The sequence below is a fragment of the Sardina pilchardus genome, chromosome 7 (assembly GCF_963854185.1).
Source record: "Sardina pilchardus chromosome 7, fSarPil1.1, whole genome shotgun sequence".
Lineage (NCBI taxonomy): Eukaryota > Metazoa > Chordata > Actinopteri > Clupeiformes > Clupeidae > Sardina > Sardina pilchardus.
In genome coordinates, this window is record NC_085000.1 from 5,267,042 (window position 1) to 5,285,985 (window position 18,944).

An 18,944-nucleotide genomic window follows, 5' to 3' on the forward strand; every position below is an offset into this window, starting at 1 on the left:
ATCGGGAGACTTCCATAATTTCCCACACCCACTTTGGATCAGGGAACTGAATGTGTCACCGCAGTCAACTTAAGTTCAGCATGGGGTGGGGGGTGTGGTGGTGGTGGTCTCTCTTCTTCAGTGTGACAATTTATCGAAGGAAGGGATATGTTTCACATGCCTAAGATATCGAAAATGCTTGTGAGAAATCTTTTCTGACTCTTGAACCAGTAAAATGCTGGAAAGGCTAGAATAATTACCAGCATTAATCATACCACCCTCTCTTTGAAATAAACAACCCTTTAGAAATCAAAGGATGACTAACAATCCTTATACTCCTTCCATTCTGAGTATTACATTGTATTGTCGTGCCCCCATAACACTCAGAGCTGATCTGCAAGATGCAGCCAAGGGCTTCTCGCAGCGGCTCTGATAACACTGAGCCTGTGTTGCCACCTGCTGGTCAGTTTTAAGGCTGCCGTTTTTTTCTATGATGTCAGAAAATTAATATAAATCTAGAGATAACTGTCTCTGTACTCTTCATATATCTCTAATGTAAAAGTAGTGATATGGCCTCATACTGAGTCCTTTGTAGAACTTATCAGGGGCACTGTGGCACAAGTGGCATCATCATCCATACCACATTTGGGTGAAATTGCCCACAGGAACCAGGGTTTGAATCTGGTGGTCATTTCACAGTCCAACACCATCTTTCTCCCACTAGCCTCCTGTCACTCCTCACTGTCCTATCTGAATAAAACCAAAAAGTTCCTAGTGATTAGTCTAATTTCTGCCCCATTTTCACCACATTTTTCTTCCATACAATTCATTAAAATAAGCCAGTGTTACAAATGTTGCAGAATTATGTTACAAATTATCTCAATCAATGACAATTCCTTTACCTTTCAAACTTCATGTAGCCTTATGTTTGACTATTTTTTTCATCTTTGACATATTTAGTTACAAAAGAGAAGATTATCTGCATGACTAAAGTTGTGTGCAAATTAACTGGGTAGGCTTAAGCATTTTTAGATGTTTATATTTGATATCTAAATGCAGCTGAATCGAAATAATATTTTTTTAAAAATCAAAGATTTCCATTAACCTAAAAATAATAAATAAATCAGACTTGACCTCTGCCCTAAGCCCTTGCACAGTAAACTAGGCGGCTGACGTTGACTGATTGAAGACTGAGGATGGTGGAAACTGAACTTCAACTTGAGTGAAACATTAAATGAAGACATTAATGAAAAGCAAGCCTAGTGCAAGGTCAACATACATTTTTGGTATTCAGAATGGTTTAAGTTACTTTAAAGCACCAAGAACAAGTCTGGGTTCTGTCAGAGTAGGCTACATCTATCGTATTATTTGGCTTAGCCAACTGGCCTTAGCATCCAATGAAAACGAACTTTATTGTTCACAGAAGTAGACAGTGGTCGCTCCGCGGATGGATTGAAATGGCACAGCTGCACTACGAGTCTTTATGTCAGATTTTTTTTAGATTTCGCATTTTCAGGTTGATTTGTTTTACTTCCAGGATAACACATTGAGGAATTATCTGCTTTTCTGTATATTCACAAGAAGTAATGTAAGATAAACGGTTAATAACAAATACTTGCCGATTAGAAATAGGCCGCTTTGAGCCTCGGGTTTTCGTAGGAATTCCCACCGCCATGGAACTCTTGGCTCTGCCGCAGCCTGTGACAATTTGCAATCGGTAAGATATGAATTTTCAGTGTCTCGTGATAAAGGGACTACAGTAACAATCTAGGGCTCTCTGTGGTATAGTTTTACGTTGTATTGTGTTTAGCTGACCAACTTAATAAGTGTTTAGCATCTGAGTCAGATTTGAGTAATCTTATCACTTGTAAATAGCTCACTATTGGCTTGTTTGCCTGCTAGGTTCAGGTTACTATTAGCTGGCTTACGTTAGCTAGTTTGCAACGTATCTTGCAGAGTAGATGATTGCTTTTACTCGCTTGCAAATAGTAATTCAAGAGTTAAGCTTGGTGAACTTCAAAACGTATACAGCTCGACCGTATTATTTGTATTAAAGTAGGAGCAAGCACCTTGGTACGTGTAACAGTGGCTAACGTTAATTATGTAAACCATGTTAGCTATCGATAGTGTTTTAATGTTTACGTGTTTGGCTTACTTTTTTCTCCCCAGCTAGCCATATGTATTAATATTAGGGGCAGTTTGCTGTCCTGTGTTGCTTGCATCCTGGTCACTTGCAAATTTGGTGGCTGAAGTGTTTATTTTCTGCAAGTTTTGGAGAAAGCTTAAAGGGCTAACGTTAGGACAACACTAGCTATTTAGCTAGCAATTCAAGCCAGTTTGTAACGTTAGCTGGCAGGCTATTAGAACTAAATCTAGCACTACTTGCTAGCTTACTGCATACTTAATTTGTATTGAAATAATATGGTCAGTGCTAGGCAGTCAGTTAGTTCTCAACTTTCACGTTCAAGTAGGCTAACATTAAGTGTTAGCTTGTTATGTAGCTTGAGCCTAAGGATTCACTCGCTTGCAAGATAGCAGCATGTTATTTATGCAAAACAAACAACAGACGAATTTTCTGATCTCAGCTATGATGATAACTCAGTTTAACTTAAACCAAGGTTAACTAAATTACTTGTCATGCACTTTGCTCTAAACAAATTAAACTGTATTGATACTCTTGCAAGTATGTTATGGTTTGTAGAGTTAGCATAAGTTACAGCTACAGCGTGTACGCTTGGAGTATTTGACAGTTAGCAAGCGAAGTGCGGGTTGACAGATAAACCTCCCATTAGTTTGCCTGGGATTATTCTCACGCGTACTTTATTGCTTATTAATTTAAAGTTATTGCGTTTTAAGCAATTCATCATTTTACTGCGAAGCCTTAAAAACTAACGTTAGTGTGTGTGCTATCTTACTGTAGCATACCGCCTTGTTTTTGAATTTACTGACGCACCACCCGATGACTGATCGTCTCCCAGATAGTTAAAACTGTAGTTGGCTAGCTAAATTACCACACTATGCCTTATGCACGTGGAAATATGATATGAAGACATAGTCCGCAATTTGGCGTTGTCCATTAACTATGTGTTGTCTAGAGCTGTCTGGTTTCTCGTTGAGAGCACCACTCAGACCCGTTATCTCAAACAATACCCTCATTACACATCAGCGCGCAATGGGTCTATAACTGTAACCTTGTTTTCTGCCGACATTTCTCATTTGCCATTACACGGTAATTTTTCCTCATCAGAGCTCATTGCAGTAATGTGTCGACGTGTATGAGTGTATATAAGTTTGTTTATATATATATGTATGTATATATAATGTGTGTGTGTGTGTGTGTGTGTGTGTGTGTGTGTGTGTGTGTGTGTGTGTGTGTGTGTGTGTGTGTGTGTGTGTGTGTGTGTGTGTGTGTGTGAAGGTATTGAAGGTGAAGGTATTGTATTCTAACATGTTCTCATTTGCTCTCTGTCACAGGTGTCACATCATTGTTAACACAGTGCTTCAGGTGTGATTCCTCAATTCCTCTTTGACGCCTCAGTTCATCAGCTGGAGGAACACCACTGTTGCCACAAAATCTTCAGAATCGTGTTTGGCGACCTGTTTATTTAGGATTTGCAAAAATTCAGAACTTCAGTTTGCTTTGAGATTATAGCAGTCTGTGAACAGAACACCAGAATATCATCCGGACAGCATGGCTTCAGTTCCGGTATACTGCTTGTGCCGACTTCCCTATGATGTAACACGCTTTATGATTGAGTGTGATGTTTGTCAAGACTGGTTTCATGGAAGGTGAGCTCGACTGACATTTCCAGGAGATTCATAAATCAACTGTGGACCTATTGATTTGCTTGTGGAGCATTGAAAAGCATTTTTTGTCTCTCTTTTTCATTATTTTGTTTTGCAGTTGTGTTGGTGTAGAGGAGGACAAGGCTGCAGAGATCGACCTCTATCATTGTCCCAATTGTCAGGTTTCACATGGCCCCTCTGTCAGTAAGTATCAGTTATACATGTCTCTTTTATATTGCCTTTAAACTAGGGGTGTGAATCTCTCCCTTTTAAGACGATTCGATTCGTATCGATTCATAAAGCTACGATACGATTCACAGACGATGCGGTTTAATACAGAACGATTCAGTGCGATTCGATACGATGCGATACGATTCGATACGATGCAGTAATAGGCCCCAAAATGCAATATTCTTATTTCTTAATCTCATTTTATTTTCCATAGACTACTGCAGATTTTTTTTTTTTTTTTTTTTGCTACTTTAAATGGCATGAGAAAAGTTAGGCTACAATTGCATGTCATTAATTACATTTTTTCCAAAAGACTTGATTGACTGGATTGAAAGACTGAACAAACATTTTGATAATAAGAACGTGGCCAAATGCCTCTAAACGAAATCACTCGGCCAATTAATAGAGATACATTCATATCACCCTATAGCCTACTTAGCTGCTGAACCAATCACAATAGTTTAGAAATATGTGATGTAGCTGTAGCTCTTGGGAAAGAGTGTCTGTCTGGATTACCTTTCATAAATAAGGAGGGTTACTAACGCACGTTGTGAGAACCGCGTTCAACACATGACAGGTAGGCACTACCCTCCTCAGTCAACTTTCAGACCTGCACCGAACATACAGTAAGGCACCGAAGCATTTGGGGAGACACGGGGAAAGGGGAATGCAGGAGGATGACAAGGGGTGTTTGTTGTAGCCTGAAGCTAGTTTTGAGGCTTGTGCTTACGACTGAATGTCTTAGTTCAGGATACTGCAACACACGTTCACGTCAGCGTTATCTGCGTTTCACTAAACTTGACAAGTTTGTTGCTGCCACTGTCTAGCAATGACGCTACTTACAGTACCCTCGTTGGAGAAGGCTAGGCGCTGTGTTAGCAAATCACGGTTGGTCTTACGATTTTGAAAGTAGCCTATCATAACTTGTAACGTTAGTTTTCCGATTCGTCATTTTAAAATCGATTTATCTATCGATTCATAGTACATTTAAACCGATCCAGGGGTTTGCCTACCGATGCACTCGCGTTGTTAACGTTCCGAATGATTACCGATACGTATCGGTTATTTTTTACACCCCTACTTTAAACCATTTATGGCACTACTGTTTTGTTACTCTCTGATCTCATATAGATCTATAGACCTCCCCTTTCGAGTTCTCATCTGACTGCTCTTCTGTTTTGTAGTGCGGAAGCGACGTGGGGCTCACAAGTCCGATGTAGGCGGTGGAGTGAGGGATCCAAGCCGACCAGTGAAGACCGGCAGTGCCCAGTTTGTGAGGGAGTTACGGAGCCGCACGTTCCCAAAGTAAGAATGAGAAGCCACTCACCTTTTGATGAAAGCATTTCTTATTTTTTCCTGTCTCACACTAAGAATATTTAGGCCATTTGTAATCTCAGAACTTAACATGTCGATTCTGTATTCATTTTGGACTTCTATTATCTAGATTCTATCTCTAAACCCTTTTACCAATGGGCACAGTTGTAGTGGCTTTCAGTTTCGACCTTGACTGTTGTGACTCACAGATGAGTGCATGTGTGTTCGTCAGTGCGGACGAGATCCTGCTGAAGCCGACTGGGGCCCAGCTCACAGTGGAGTTTCTGGAGGAGCACTCCTTCAGTGTCCCCGTCATGGTCCTGAGGAGGGATGGTCTGGGCATGAGCCTGCCCCCGTCATCATTTGCTGTCAGCGATGTGGCGCACCACATTGGTAAAAAACAACATCTCCCAATTTGAAAGTGGTAGTTTAAGGTGTTGTAACCAATGGATTATTAATACGGCTGTGTTTCATCATTTGAAGACTCCTCTGATGTAGATGAATACAGCCATGCTGTCACACTGAGAAACTTGACACTCAGTTACAGCTTTTCTGTAGAATTGAACACTCTCCAGTGGGACTTTGAGTTAAGGCCTTCAAAGCCTTAAAGCTCTCTAGCTCTAAAACAACCACACCGTGTCTTCTGGTGTGTTTTGTTAACAGGGAGAAACACTGACATGGATTCCAAGGATGTAGATTTAGGCCCCTTTTAATGTTTATTTTCCTGAAAAAGATTATTTTTTTAACATTAAGAAGGATTAATCAGGGCTGTAAGAATATGTGTTATCATCCCAAACCACCACGGTACAGACATCAAGGTTCAATACATGCAAGAAGAATATGCAAATATTGATCAATTTTAGTGCTCATACTCATTCTTATGCTGATAGAGAACTGTTTTAAAGGGTGTGTGGTGTCTTATGTGTCTTTCTTTTTCTGTTTTACTAGATGTGTGCCAAACCATTTTGTCCAAACTGTAGTATGAACCAGAGCCATAGAAAGAGAGTTGCAACACTTTGTGATGTCGCCACCACACAATCAAAAGTTCCACACACACACACACACACACACACACAAAAACACTCTGCTGTGTCGCAGGAGGGTGGGATGTACAGTGCCTATAGAAAGTCATCATACCCTTTTGAAATAGTTACTTTTTTTGTCTTACAGCCTGAAATCAAAACCCATTTAAAAAAAAATCGTTTCCAGTTTTATTAACAAATTTAGCTGTACAACATCAAAATAATGAAAAAAAAGTAAACAGTTCTGAAAATTAATAAAAAATGAAAAACTAGAATAACAGGGTTGGAAAAGTCATCATACCCCTGACTTAATACTTTGTAAAGCTCCCTTTTGCTTTCATTACAGCCATCAATCTGTTTGGATATGTCTCTATTATAGCTTTGCACACCTAGATAGGGGAATATTTGCCCAATTTTCCGTACAGAAATGTTAGTCAAATTCTGTAGGGAATGGCGATGGACTGCTATCTTCAAGTCAATCCACATATTTTCTATAGGATTTAAGTCAGGGCTCTGACTTTGCCACTCAAGGATATTCACCATCCTACCCTTAAGCCACTGCTTTGTTCTTTTGGCAGTATGTTTAGGATTATTGTCGTGTTGGAAGGCGAATGACCTCCCCATCCTCAGCTGTCTAGGAGAGGGACGCAGGTTTTCCTTAAGAATGTGGGTGTACTTGGCAGCATCCATTTTCCCTTCTATCCTGACCAATTGCCCAGTTCCCGCTGAAAAGAAACATCCCCACAACATAATGTTGCCCCCACCATGCTTCACACTAGGTATGGTGTGTTTTGGGTGGTGTACTGTGTTGGTTTTCGCCAAACATTGCGCTTGGAGTTCAGTGCAAAAACACATCTGGAATATTCTGCTACCATGTGGAAAAAGCTTATATGGTCAGATGAGACTAAGATCGAACTTTTTGGAGACTAAGATTGAAGTTTTTGGACTGAGCTCCAGGCGCTAACCAAACACAGTATACACACCCAAACACACCCAAAACACACCATACCTACTTTGAAGCATGGTGGGGGCAACATTATGTTTTGGGGATGTTTCTCTTCAGCGGGGACTGGGCAATTGGTCAGGATAGAAGGGAAAATGGATGCTGCCAAGTACACCAAAATTCTTGAGGAAAACCTGCGTCCCTCTCCTAAACAGCTGAGGATGGGGAGGTCATTCGCCTTCCAACACGACAAAAATCCTAAACATACTGCCAAAAGAACAAAGCAGTGGCTTAAGGATAGGATGGTGAATATCCTTGAGTGGCAAAGTCAGAGCCCTGACTTAAATCCTATAGAAAATATGTGGATTGACTTGAAGAGAGCAGTCCATCGCCATTCCCTACAGAATTTGACTAAATTTTAACAATTCTGCACGGAAAATTGGGCAAATATTCCCCTATCTAGGTATACAAAGCTATAATAGAGACATATCCAAACAGATTGATGGCTGTAATGAAAGCAAAAGGAAGCTTGACAAAGTATTAAGTCAGGGGTATGATGACTTTTCCAACCCTGTTGTTCTAGTTTTTAATTTTTTATTAATTTTCAGAACTGTTGACTTTTTTTTCATTATTTTGATGTTGTACAGCTACATTTGTAAATAGAACTGGAAAAGATTTTTTTTTAAAATGGGTTTTGATTTCAGGCTGTAAGACAAAAAAAGTAACTATTTCAAAAGGGTATGATAACTTTCTATAGGCACTGTATTTCTGGATGCTGGAGGGCATAATCTAGTAACTCATTGACTACTGACCAAGTGATTAGTCGTTTTAAGTTCCAAAACTCCCATAATCCGGAAACTTGCATGGAAAAATGCTGCCATCTTTTTCCACAGTCTCTTATGGGAATGCCGCCACTCTTTTCTGTACCGCTGGTATGAACCAAAGCCTTGGCTTTTCTGTACTGTTACTCTCCTAGTTAAAACAAAGTCATACAGAACAAAATGGCAAACCACAACACTCTCAAAGAATGGAAAACAGTCCACATGTTGCTGTCAGAAAATGTAGAGGAAGAGGCTCTGTAGTTTTGGTTTTGAACTTGCCTACAGATTTTTTTTTTTTTTTGCGTTGTGCCAGGAAAACCCCTTGAGTGGTGGTTCATGCTTTGTTTTGGTCTGTTTTCAGGTGGTGACAAGGAGATTGATGTGATTGATGTCTGCCGCCAAGCTGACCTAAAGATGAGACTTGGGGATTTTGTTGAGTACTACAACAGCCCCAACAGAGACAGAGTGCTCAATGTGATCAGCCTTGAGTTCTCAGAGACCAAGTATGTCCATATGTCTCTCTATCTTATCAGTTCTGTTTTATTTATTTATTTAGTTGCATTGTAAGATCCACCAACTTTTGATCTTTTACATGCTCTTAGAACTGTAATTTATCATGTGTCTCAAATGTTCTCCCCAAGGTTGTCTAACCTGGTGGAAACCCCAAAGATAGTACGGAAGTTGTCGTGGGTGGAAAACTTGTGGCCTGAAGAGTCTGTGTTTGAGAGGCCCAACGTGCAGAAGTACTGCTTGATGGGTGTGAAGGACAGCTACACAGATTTCCACATTGACTTTGGAGGAACCTCTGTGTGGTATCATGTTTTACGAGTGAGTAAGCCAGCTGTCTGAACCTAAAACAAAAAAAATAGGTTCAACTAAGCAGTGATAAACAATAAAGGAAGAGTCAAATATACTGTGATGAAATTCTTTGGAAAATGTTTCTGTCAGGGTGAGAAGATCTTCTACCTAATCCGTCCCACCCCTGCCAACCTGGCCCTGTTTGAGCGCTGGAGCTCGTCGTCCAATCAGAACGAGATGTTCTTTGGCGACCAGGTGGACATGTGCTACAGGTGCTCTGTCAAGCAAGGAAACACGCTCTTCATTCCAACAGGTATTGAGATGTGTGGTGGTACTTAGTGACGGTAGATGTTGTGAGTTGTCCCATGCTTGGAAGAAATGTCGGGTCTGAGTCTAAGCATTAGATTTTCTTTAAAGAAACAGAAAATATAGGGAAGCTTCACACGCTGCTTTTCCCATTACTTCCTCTTCAGGTTGGATCCATTCTGTTCTCACACCTGTTGACTGCCTAGCCTTTGGGGGCAATTTCCTTCACAGTCTCAACATTGATATGCAGCTTCGGTAGGTTCAGTTTTTGACGTGATTAAGTTGACTGAATCTCATTCATTGATGTTTCTATTTTAATGTGGTTTCTCATACTCATTTGTAGTGCTTATGAAATTGAGAAAAGGCTGAGCACTGCAGACCTGTTCAGATTCCCCAATTTTGAGACCGTTTGCTGGTATGTTGGTAAACATCTTCTGGACACATTCAGAGGTGAGTCTTTATTTTGGATTTCAAAGCAAATATGTTTGATATGTTTTACAGCTTATGGATGGTCTTAACTGTTACAAGTAAATCCTCTATGCCTGCAAACTCATAATACACATTAAAAGCATTGCCATGATGGTACACATGTTCTCTGTAGGTTTGAGAGAAAACAGACGCCATCCTGCCAGTTATCTGGTCCATGGAGCCAAATCTCTGAATAACGCCTTCCGGACCTGGACACGTAAAGAGGTAGTGTGTCTTGCAAACACACATAACATATAAAAAATATATGGATATATTTAATAAAGTACATGTGAGGTTGCCTTGACCCAGCAAGAAACAGGATTGCTGACTTAGCGATGTGTGTTTCTCTTTAGTCGCTGACTGAGCATGAAGATGAAATTCCGGAGACCATAAAAACGCCGCAGCTGGTTAAAGACTTGGCAAAAGAGATTCGACTGGTTGAGGTGAGTGAGTACCAAGTGATGTTAATTTCAGCTTATTGACACACACAGGACATGATTGAAAACATGATTGAGGCGGGTTCAAGTGATGTCAGTTTTTAGCTTCATATAGACATATGTGACCCTGCAAGGCAAAATCAGTCGCTTTACACTCGATGCTATATTGAGAAAATCCACGATAAACAAACGTACGGGCTAAAATGTTGAATTCCACGTTTAATTTGCTTAATTCGGTATACAGTCTACACTTTCAAATCGTGAACAAATTTCATGGAAAAACATACGTTTTGACTCTTAAACCCGGTGAAGATTCAACACATTAGCAGCCGTTTCCGTTGTCCACGCCGCTTAAAAAGGTGATTTATTCCTCTTCTGGCATGTTGTGACAGGAGAACCATGTAAACTTTGAGTGCGGTTATCTTAGCAATAGTTTTCGCCATACCTTGATATACATAACGTTGGAACGCTTAGTTTATGGCCGTTCATGTGACCACAATAACTTAACTTTGTAAATGTTACTAAAGTTACTGGTTTTGCCGTGCAGGGTCACATATGCAAAACATGATTGAACACTGGCTTCAAGAAAATGTCTTGTATATGCAGTGAGGAGAAGGTTTTTTAATGAAGAATGTATCATAAATAAATAAATGTTCTTCCTCAAAATAGGAGCGAATAAGTATTTGACCCCTATGTTAAATTTCCATAGAGGAAGGAAGATTTTTATGTTTTTATTTTTAAAGGCCAGCTATTTCATGGATCCAGGATACTATGCAGCATGATGAAGTCCCCTTGGCCCTTGGAATTAAAATTGCCCAACATCATCACATACTCTTCACCATACCTAGAGATTGGCATGGTGTTTTTTCCAGTTAGCCTATTAGCCTGTTTGATGCTCATTGAGCTCAATGCAATCTCTAGGCATGGTGAATGGTTTGTGGTGATGTGGGGTAGATTAATTCTCCAAATGTCCAAAAGATGATTTTATATTCCTCTTTTTAGTCAACTTTAGCATGGGTTCAAATACTTATTCTCCCCACTGTATAAGACTAACCAGGTGTATAGCTGTGATTAGCAAAATTATTGAAAATGCAAAATCGGTTATACAGTATTTCAAGAGTGAATTGTTGGTTATTAGGTTTGGCAGAGCAGGGATAGATTACAAAAGGCACAGACAGTGGTGCCCTGCATTATGTGATTTTCACAAGTGCAAAGCCTGGCTCTCTGCTTGACACTTGACAGAAAGGTTGGAAGGTGTGGAAGTCATTGGTCCAATCTATTAGCAGAAGCTTTGTTATGCACTTGTAGTATGTGTCGTCTGAGTACCAGTATGCTTTGGTCTGTGTCTTTGCCTCTGTAGGATATCTTCCAGCAAAACCCGGGTCGTGGTGGAGTCCCGTACCCTGGCCCACCGGGTTTCCAGTCGCCTCACCCCAAAGCCCAGGTGTCCTCCCCTCCAAACTCGGGGCGGCCCCCAGGTAAAAAGAGAGGTCCTAAGCCCAAAGACATGCCCATGGGTGGAGGCGTGAGCTCCCCAAGTCCCAAGAAGAAGAGCCTGAAGAAGGAGATCAAGACGGAGGCAGGAGAGCTGGACCTTCTGGAGATTCACACCAAACACACGCTCAAGAAGTTTCAACCCGGAAATAAAGCCAAGAGCAAGAACAAGGTCAGGCTCTACCTGTCAAACTCTGTCCTCTCTGTAATCACGAAATAGGCCAGTTATTGCAGTCATTTGCTTCATATCCCATGCATCTGCTTGGGATTAGTACAGCCGTTTTACACCCACATTATGCATTATGTAACAGACCTTAGTTAAAGACAGTGGAGTTTTAAAATTACTTCTGTAGCCTAGATACAGTTGACCTCTCTATAGCCAATTTTTCATCAACTTTTCCTTTTCTTTCCTCCTGTCATTATACTGACGTTTACCCATGGCTCTACAGTATATATTTGTCATTCAGTTATAAGTCCCTTACTAGCAGACAATCTAACATACTTAGCAAAAGACAATGTAGCAAAGACCCTGATTATATTCAGATTTGATGTGCTTAGTGGAGTTGATATTATTACTAAGGGATTTTTGAGACACATTGTGCCAGGGAAAAGGTTAAGCAAACAATGTTGAAATACAGTCTTCTGTCTTTTAACATGTGTTAAGCAATAAGAAAATGTAGAAAAAATGCTTTATTCCCAAGGGGGGAACGTGAGCCTATAGTAGAGAGAGCAGGGCAAAACATCCAACATCCAATGCCTAATGTCTTTGGAGTGTTAATATTAACGTAGTCAGCTGACGATGAAAAGGCTGTCTAGCAGAAACTGCAATGTTTTTTATTTATGTTTTATTTATTTAAGAAAGGGACAATGTACATTAATTGACGTGGCCGTATAGAACATGTAAATGCACCAGATGTAGTCACAGACTAATTTTCATCTGCAGTCCCTGGTAGTCAATTGTAGAGTATTATTTTCATTAGCCTACCTGAGCATCATGCAGGTGCACACGGAAGCTCTATCGGAGAGAGTGGTTGGCAGGGGTGTTTGAGATGTTGCGTGAACATTCGATGATGAAACACACTGAAGATGGATAGTTAAAGTTTTAAATTCCTCTGGATTCCACGTTTGTGGATCAGATCCTAGGCAAAAGAGGACCGGCTCAAACTACTTTGTGTCACACAGGCGACAGGAATAGATCAGCAGCATGGCAGGATTACTCCTGTCCCTTCTCTTCTCAGGGGTGTAGTTGAAATCTCTGGTTCCGAATTATACTCAAGTTCCCCTAGCGACTAGAGCCTAGCCGGTCTCCCACTGATAACGCTCACATTCCAACTCTTCCGATACTCCCTTCCCTTCTGAGACTCATTCACCATTTCTTTTTAGTTTTCAACTGATATTTGCAATTTTGTGGTAAATGTAAATGGTTTAGTTTGTGTTCTACTTGCTTTTGATTTATGGACAGTATACATGTCTGAATATTTTTGCATTCATTTAAATAATCACAATATATGATTTGAGATCAATATAATTTTTGTCTTGATTGTCTAATGTAATAGCACAGCTAGATCTGTGGCTGTGGAAAGTTTTAATTCACAACAAACACGGTCTGGCACTCCTGGGATCAGGGATTTTGTTTTTGTTGCTTTGGCTCTTTGATTGGGCATTCAGGCTGCTGGCAGTGCATGTGGTAAGAGGAGTGCTGTTAGGGATCCTGGCTACAACATGCAGCGCACTTGCGACTGTTGTCAGCCAACTGTGTATTAACGTTGTACCCCGCGTCGTGTTGTGTCACGTTAAATAGACTTTGGTTAGATTGGTAACTGTGGGAAATCTCCTACTTACAGCGCAAGGAACTGAAATGGCTGTACTCATGGTTGTTTTGTTTTTTTTGATCATCTAACTGATTGACTCCCTGCAGTTGGAGCTGCCTTCAGCCTGTCTGGATGATTTTGAGGGCAAACTGAACAAGAGCAAGCTGAAGCTGGTGTTGACCAATGGCAAAATACAAGGGTAAATAAATCACTGCTGCTGTGTACATTGTGTTTATCCCTAGTTGTTATCCCTAGTGTCACCACCATGTCAGTCTTGCTGCCACATCTCCTCCTCTGGTGCGTCGGTTCTTATTTGCCGTTTTGCCTCTCGGTGTGTCACAGGAAGAAGGGAGGTCGAGGGGGGAGCTCAAACGGAGACAAGCGTGTCTCCCAGTTCCAGCCGCTGCTGCCCAGCTCGGCTCTGTCTGACATGGACTCGGAGGATGAGCTGCAGATAGACGAGTCGCCGCCCCCTCGTCGCAAAGCAACCCCCAACAAAAAGAAACTAGCCGGTGAGGTCCTACATCCTGTGTGTCCTACAGGTGTTCTCTGTGAAAGCTGCTCTTGTATCTAAAATGTGATGGGATTTGAGAAAATAGTGAAATTAAAAAATCCTTGATTACTGCTCTATTTCAACCCTCCCGGGTGAAATTTCCCCGACTTAAGATTCCGATGTTCTCATGTTGCTAGGATGGAATCAGAATCTTAAAGGGATATTCCGCCATTTCTGGAAATACGCTCATTTTCCACCTTCCCTCGAGCAAAACAATCGATATTTACCTTGTTCCCGTTCATCCAGCCCTTCTGTGAGTCTGGCGATACAACTTTTAGCTTCAGCCTAGCATAGATCATTGAATCGGATTAGACCATTAGCTTCTCGCCTGCCAGCTTCATGTTTAAAAGTGACTAAGATTTCTGGTAATTTTCCCATTTAAAACGTGTCTCCTCTCAAGTTAGAAAGTGTAATAAGACCAACTGAAAATGAAACCTGGCGTTTTTCTAGGCTGATTTGACATGGAACTACACTCTCATCTAGCGTAATAATCAAGGCAACTTGCAGCTACTGGCACTACTACTGCTTGTTGTCTATGGGGACTATTTTCAGATGCTGCGTACGATATCACTGCGCCTATGGTACGTTTGCAAGTTGCCTTGATTATTACGCCAGATGAGAGTGTAGTTCCATGTCAAATCAGCCTAGAAAAACGCCAGGTTTCATTTTCAGTTGGTCTTATTGCACTTTCTAACTTGAGAGGAGACACGTTTTAAATGGGAAAATTACCAGAAATCTTAGTCACTTTTAAACATGAAGCTAGCAGGGGAGAAGCTAATGATCTAATCCGATTCAGTGTTCTATGCTAGGCTGAAGCTAAAAGTTGTATCGCCAGACTCACAGAATGGCTGGATGAACGGGAACAAGGTAAATATCGATTGTTTTGCTCGAGGGGAGGTGGAAAATGAGCGTATTTCCAAAAATGGCGGAATATCCCTTTAAGTTGGGGAAACTTCACCATGTGTTGGGTTTTCCCTGATCACATCACAAATGTCATCCATCCAGAGCAGGTGTAGACTGCTAATTTTGTTGTGTCTGAAACTATTTTTTTGTTTTGCTTACAAAGGATTGCAGTGGTTGAGACAAAGAGGGGAATCAAAGCCAGAAACCCAGTAGCCTATAAAATATGTCTTTCCATCTTGCATGTAGGAGTAAAACGTTATGCAATTCAATTCCCTGTGCTCTGAGAGTTGAAAAAAGGGTTAGGAGATCCAATTGGAACCCTTTTGAAGGCACTTACTTCTTATCGACTAAATTAAAATAATGTATGACGCAGACTATTTAAAAAAAAGATTTTTCTTTGACCCATATGAAACAACTGCACAACTGCAACTGAGACAGGAGTGCATGGGATTTCTGGACTAAGATGTGAAGGTTGTGGATATCACAGTGCCCCACACATACTGTATTGCAGACATGAGATTTCTCAACACTGCTCAGCTGATAAATGCCAATAAACACAATAACTTGAAAGTAATGCATGGTACAGTTACTGTGTGTGAAATTCTCCATAATCGCTCTCTTCTAGTCAAGAATAGGCATCCAGCCCTCTTGAGAGGATATACAGTATTTGGAAAATCTACAACCTTTTGTTTTTTACTCTCTGACGGTGCGGCAGCTGTGGGACTTCCCAGGAAACTCCCGCGGGCTAAGCCTTGCTCAGACCCCCATCGTGTGCGCGAGCCCGGCGAGGTGGACTTCGATATCGAGGTTAGTCTAACGCCAGTCCTCACCTCTCCCTTTGTTCACACCGCGTCTGCCAGCTGTGAGATATTGCCAGGGCTTGTTTATCTCCGCAACATGCTCCTAATGATAACAACTGTCTGTAGGAGGACTACACCACGGATGAGGAGACTCTGACAATGCAGGCAATGAAGGGTGGAGCTGGGGGGATTCTGGACCTACTCAAAGCCAGCAAACAGGTGGCTGGCTTGGACTCTGCTCTCAGGTACTCTAGCTAATCATACGGCAATCATACGGCCCCATCAGTGTTCATAGTAACCACACTCACATTGTCTAACATCACAGTAATAACTACATTAATACTGTAATTATAAGTAAAGTGTTTTGTTTTTTATCAGCAAAAATAAAATGTTATTATTTTACGATGGGTATTATTGCTCCAAATTTCACTGAAAGCTTTACAGATATCTGGAGTAGTACATGTTCAAAGGCATGTATGATGTCTGCTAAATGAAACTCCTGGTCTTGTGTGTGTTTTTTTCCCCTCCCCCAGTGAGGAAGCTCCTGCCTCTCCCAGCACACGAGATGCCATTCAGGGCATGCTGTCCATGGCCAACCCTCCCTCCTCTTCCTCTTCCTCATCCTCCTCATCCTCTCCACTCTCGGTGTCCGGCGGAGCCGCCGAGGGAATGCTGAAGGAGAGGGGCCGGGCCACCTGGGTGGCGGGTGGTCCCAAGAAGAGCGACAAGAAGGCCGTGGTCCAGCGGCCGGGGAAGCGCCCGATCAAGCGCCCAGCCCGTCACCTCAGTGACGACGACAGCCCTGACGAGCAGGAGACTCTGGGGACCTGTTTTAAGGACTCCGAATATGGTGAGAGCTCGCAGCAAGGGGAACATGTGTTCAAATGTTTAGAGGGACGGCTGAATGTTCAACCTCCCTAACTTGTCCAGCAAATGCACCAACCTTTACATTTTACTGGTAATAATGACTGTCACTGGGTGGTTTTACATTGTGCCTTAAACTGGTCTATCAGTGTACCCCTCCCTGGAGTCTGATGAGGATGACCATGCCTCAAAAGCAAAGATGAAAAGGAAGAGGAATTGGGACGACTCGCCCTGGAGTCCAAAAGGTATTGTCCCTTAAAAAGATCAAATGTTCAGGTCCCAGATGCTGGTAATGTGCAGGTGTATCAGGCTTTAAAGAATAGAGATCAGCAGTGCACACTGGTCTAATGTAAGGAATTATTATGTATTAGTAGTAAACGATGCATTTTATTTCGAAATGCGTCGTTGGCTTCCTCAGGTTCGCTCTCTCTTATTGTCCATTCGTCTATTACTCGCTTAATTTCAGTGGACCAAATGTCTTCTGTTGACAATGGTAAATACTGACTCTGTAAAGAGCGTTCCGCAGAGGTTTGTTGATTTTGTTTTACCTCTGTGGCCTGTGTTAAAATGTGTGTCTTTGTGTGTGTGTGTGTGCGTGTGTGTGTCCATTTCCACAGCCCGTGTGACCCCGACGCTGCCCAAGCAGGAGAGGCCGGTTCGAGAGGGAGTGAGGGTGGCGTCTGTGGAGACTGGCCTGGCGGCCGCTGCTGCCAAACTGGCACAACAGGTGAGGAAGGTGACCAACGCAGTCGGAGTAACCCTGAGACTGAGCTCCACCACTTTTGCTTTTCACAATAAAACCCGTCCAGAAAGTGGTCTAGCCACTCTGTGTTTTTAATTCAGCGTATTATACTCTCCCTCCCCTACAGGAGCATCAGAAGACCACTAAGCGGAAATACACCAAAAAGCGCCCGCCTGCTCCACCGCCGGCTCCGCCCCAAGCGGCCCCGTCTCCCCCGTCGCCCCTGATGCCCAGTGAGCCCCCGCCCGAGGTGGTGCAGGAGGACCGCAGGCTAGAGGCGTACTCGGCCAGCCTCCTGGACCACGAGTACACGGCGGGGCCCGGCCCCTTTGGCCCCGGGGGGCCGAGAGGAAGTGCTGCCATGGCGCCGGGAGTCTTCCTCACGTCCAGAAGGCCCTCGCTGTCCCCACAGAACAGCAGCAGCTACTCACCCTCTGCCCCGTCCCCGGCTGGCCAGACCAGCCCCGGGGCTTCTGGAGGAGGACAAGGTTAGCAGTGGACTGGAACATGCACACACACACACACACACACACACACACATACACACACTATACGTTTAACATTGTGACATTGTTTTGTCTTTACAACATTAACAAGTTATTTAAACATTATTGTGCCCTCTTCTTACAGGGAAGCGTCCAAAGAAAGGACTTGCCACAGCCAAGCAGCGGCTGGGGAAAATCCTGAAAATCCATCGAAACGGCAAGCTGCTCCTGTGAGAGGGAAGCTACAGCAAGAGATGGAACCAGTGGAAGATGGGAGGATGAGAGAGCGAGAGGGAGAGCGAGAGAGACAGACAGGAAGGGACAAAAAGAGGACAGACAGATTTAAAACAAGAAAATGGAGCGAAGCAGTGATGCCTGGTTCCACTTCAGCTGTGATGAACAAAAAAAAAAAAAAACAGAAATGTACATTATTCTGCCTGAAAGAGGCTGTGACTGTAAACGGTTGGGAGAGGAGACTGCAAGCTGAGCAGAGCGTCGCTGGTATGAAGCATGAGACTGAGTGACTGATGTTCCGTATTTGTACATTTCTATGTCATCCATGACTCATTCCTCAAATCTTTCAGTGCTCACATTTTTATCATAAGTAACATCCCATTGGTTTTTGATAAGGGGGGGGGGGGGTTGGGGAGGATGTATTTAAGGTAGGTTAGGTGTCAGATGAGTTCAATTCTCTTATCATGACTGAGTGAGTTCATATGTAGAAAAGCTTTTGTGTAATGATTTTATATCTTGTTGAGGATGCATGATTCAACTCAACATGAATTGTGTGCGTGTGCACATGTGTGCATGTGCACCGTGTGTGTGTGAGTGTGTGTGTGTGCGTGTGTGCGTGCGTGTGCAGCTAAAGCAAAAGGCTTACACCTAGGCTCTTTTAAGTTCTGTGTTTTATATGTGGAACAGTTACAGCACACATAAGATAAGGGACTTCAGTGCTCACAAGGGAAATAACCATCACTGTTTCAAAATAAGAGACTGATTTCCTTATAAAGGAAAAACTGTTTCAATCTATCCCTGATCCTTTCTAACCTACCCCACCCTCATTCCCACCCCACTCCACTCCTGCAAATGTTTGTACAATAACATTTTTTTGTGTAGCATTATCATTGCAGTGACCTAGTCTGTGTGAAATGTACCTTTTTTTTAACATGTGTACACATGCCCTCCCA

At 42.3% G+C, this 18,944-nt stretch overlaps 1 protein-coding gene across 2 annotated transcripts; it reads left to right on the forward strand.

Annotated features, from left to right (window-relative positions):
• Positions 1–1,140: 1,140 nt before the first annotated feature.
• Positions 1,141–18,402, forward strand: phf8 (PHD finger protein 8). Of its 2 annotated transcripts, none has more exons than XM_062540401.1 (22): positions 1,141–1,248; positions 3,454–3,768; positions 3,884–3,969; positions 5,181–5,301; positions 5,543–5,703; positions 8,458–8,599; positions 8,738–8,924; positions 9,045–9,207; positions 9,368–9,455; positions 9,544–9,650; positions 9,802–9,893; positions 10,022–10,111; positions 11,466–11,771; positions 13,518–13,609; positions 13,753–13,922; positions 15,582–15,673; positions 15,793–15,911; positions 16,200–16,516; positions 16,680–16,775; positions 17,148–17,257; positions 17,400–17,760; positions 17,903–18,402. In XM_062540401.1, exons 2-22 carry the CDS (start codon positions 3,671–3,673, stop codon positions 17,989–17,991), a joined length of 3,087 nt encoding a protein of 1,028 aa, XP_062396385.1. In that variant the 5' UTR covers positions 1,141–1,248; positions 3,454–3,670; the 3' UTR covers positions 17,992–18,402. The 2 variants fall into 2 exon arrangements, with proteins under 2 accessions (XP_062396385.1, XP_062396384.1); XM_062540400.1 differs by lacking the exon at positions 1,141–1,248 and adding an exon at positions 1,283–1,696.
• Positions 18,403–18,944: the final 542 nt, after the last annotated feature.

Excerpts from the sequence above, each read along its gene's own strand:
- phf8 (XM_062540401.1), top strand. The coding sequence starts at position 3,671 with ATGGCTTCAGTTCCGGTATACTGCTTGTGCCGACTTCCCTATGATGTA. Across the intron at positions 9,208-9,367 it reads CACGCTCTTCATTCCAACAG|GTTGGATCCATTCTGTTCTC; the intron begins GTATTGAGATGT and ends CTTCCTCTTCAG. Across the intron at positions 9,456-9,543 it reads AACATTGATATGCAGCTTCG|TGCTTATGAAATTGAGAAAA; the intron begins GTAGGTTCAGTT and ends ACTCATTTGTAG.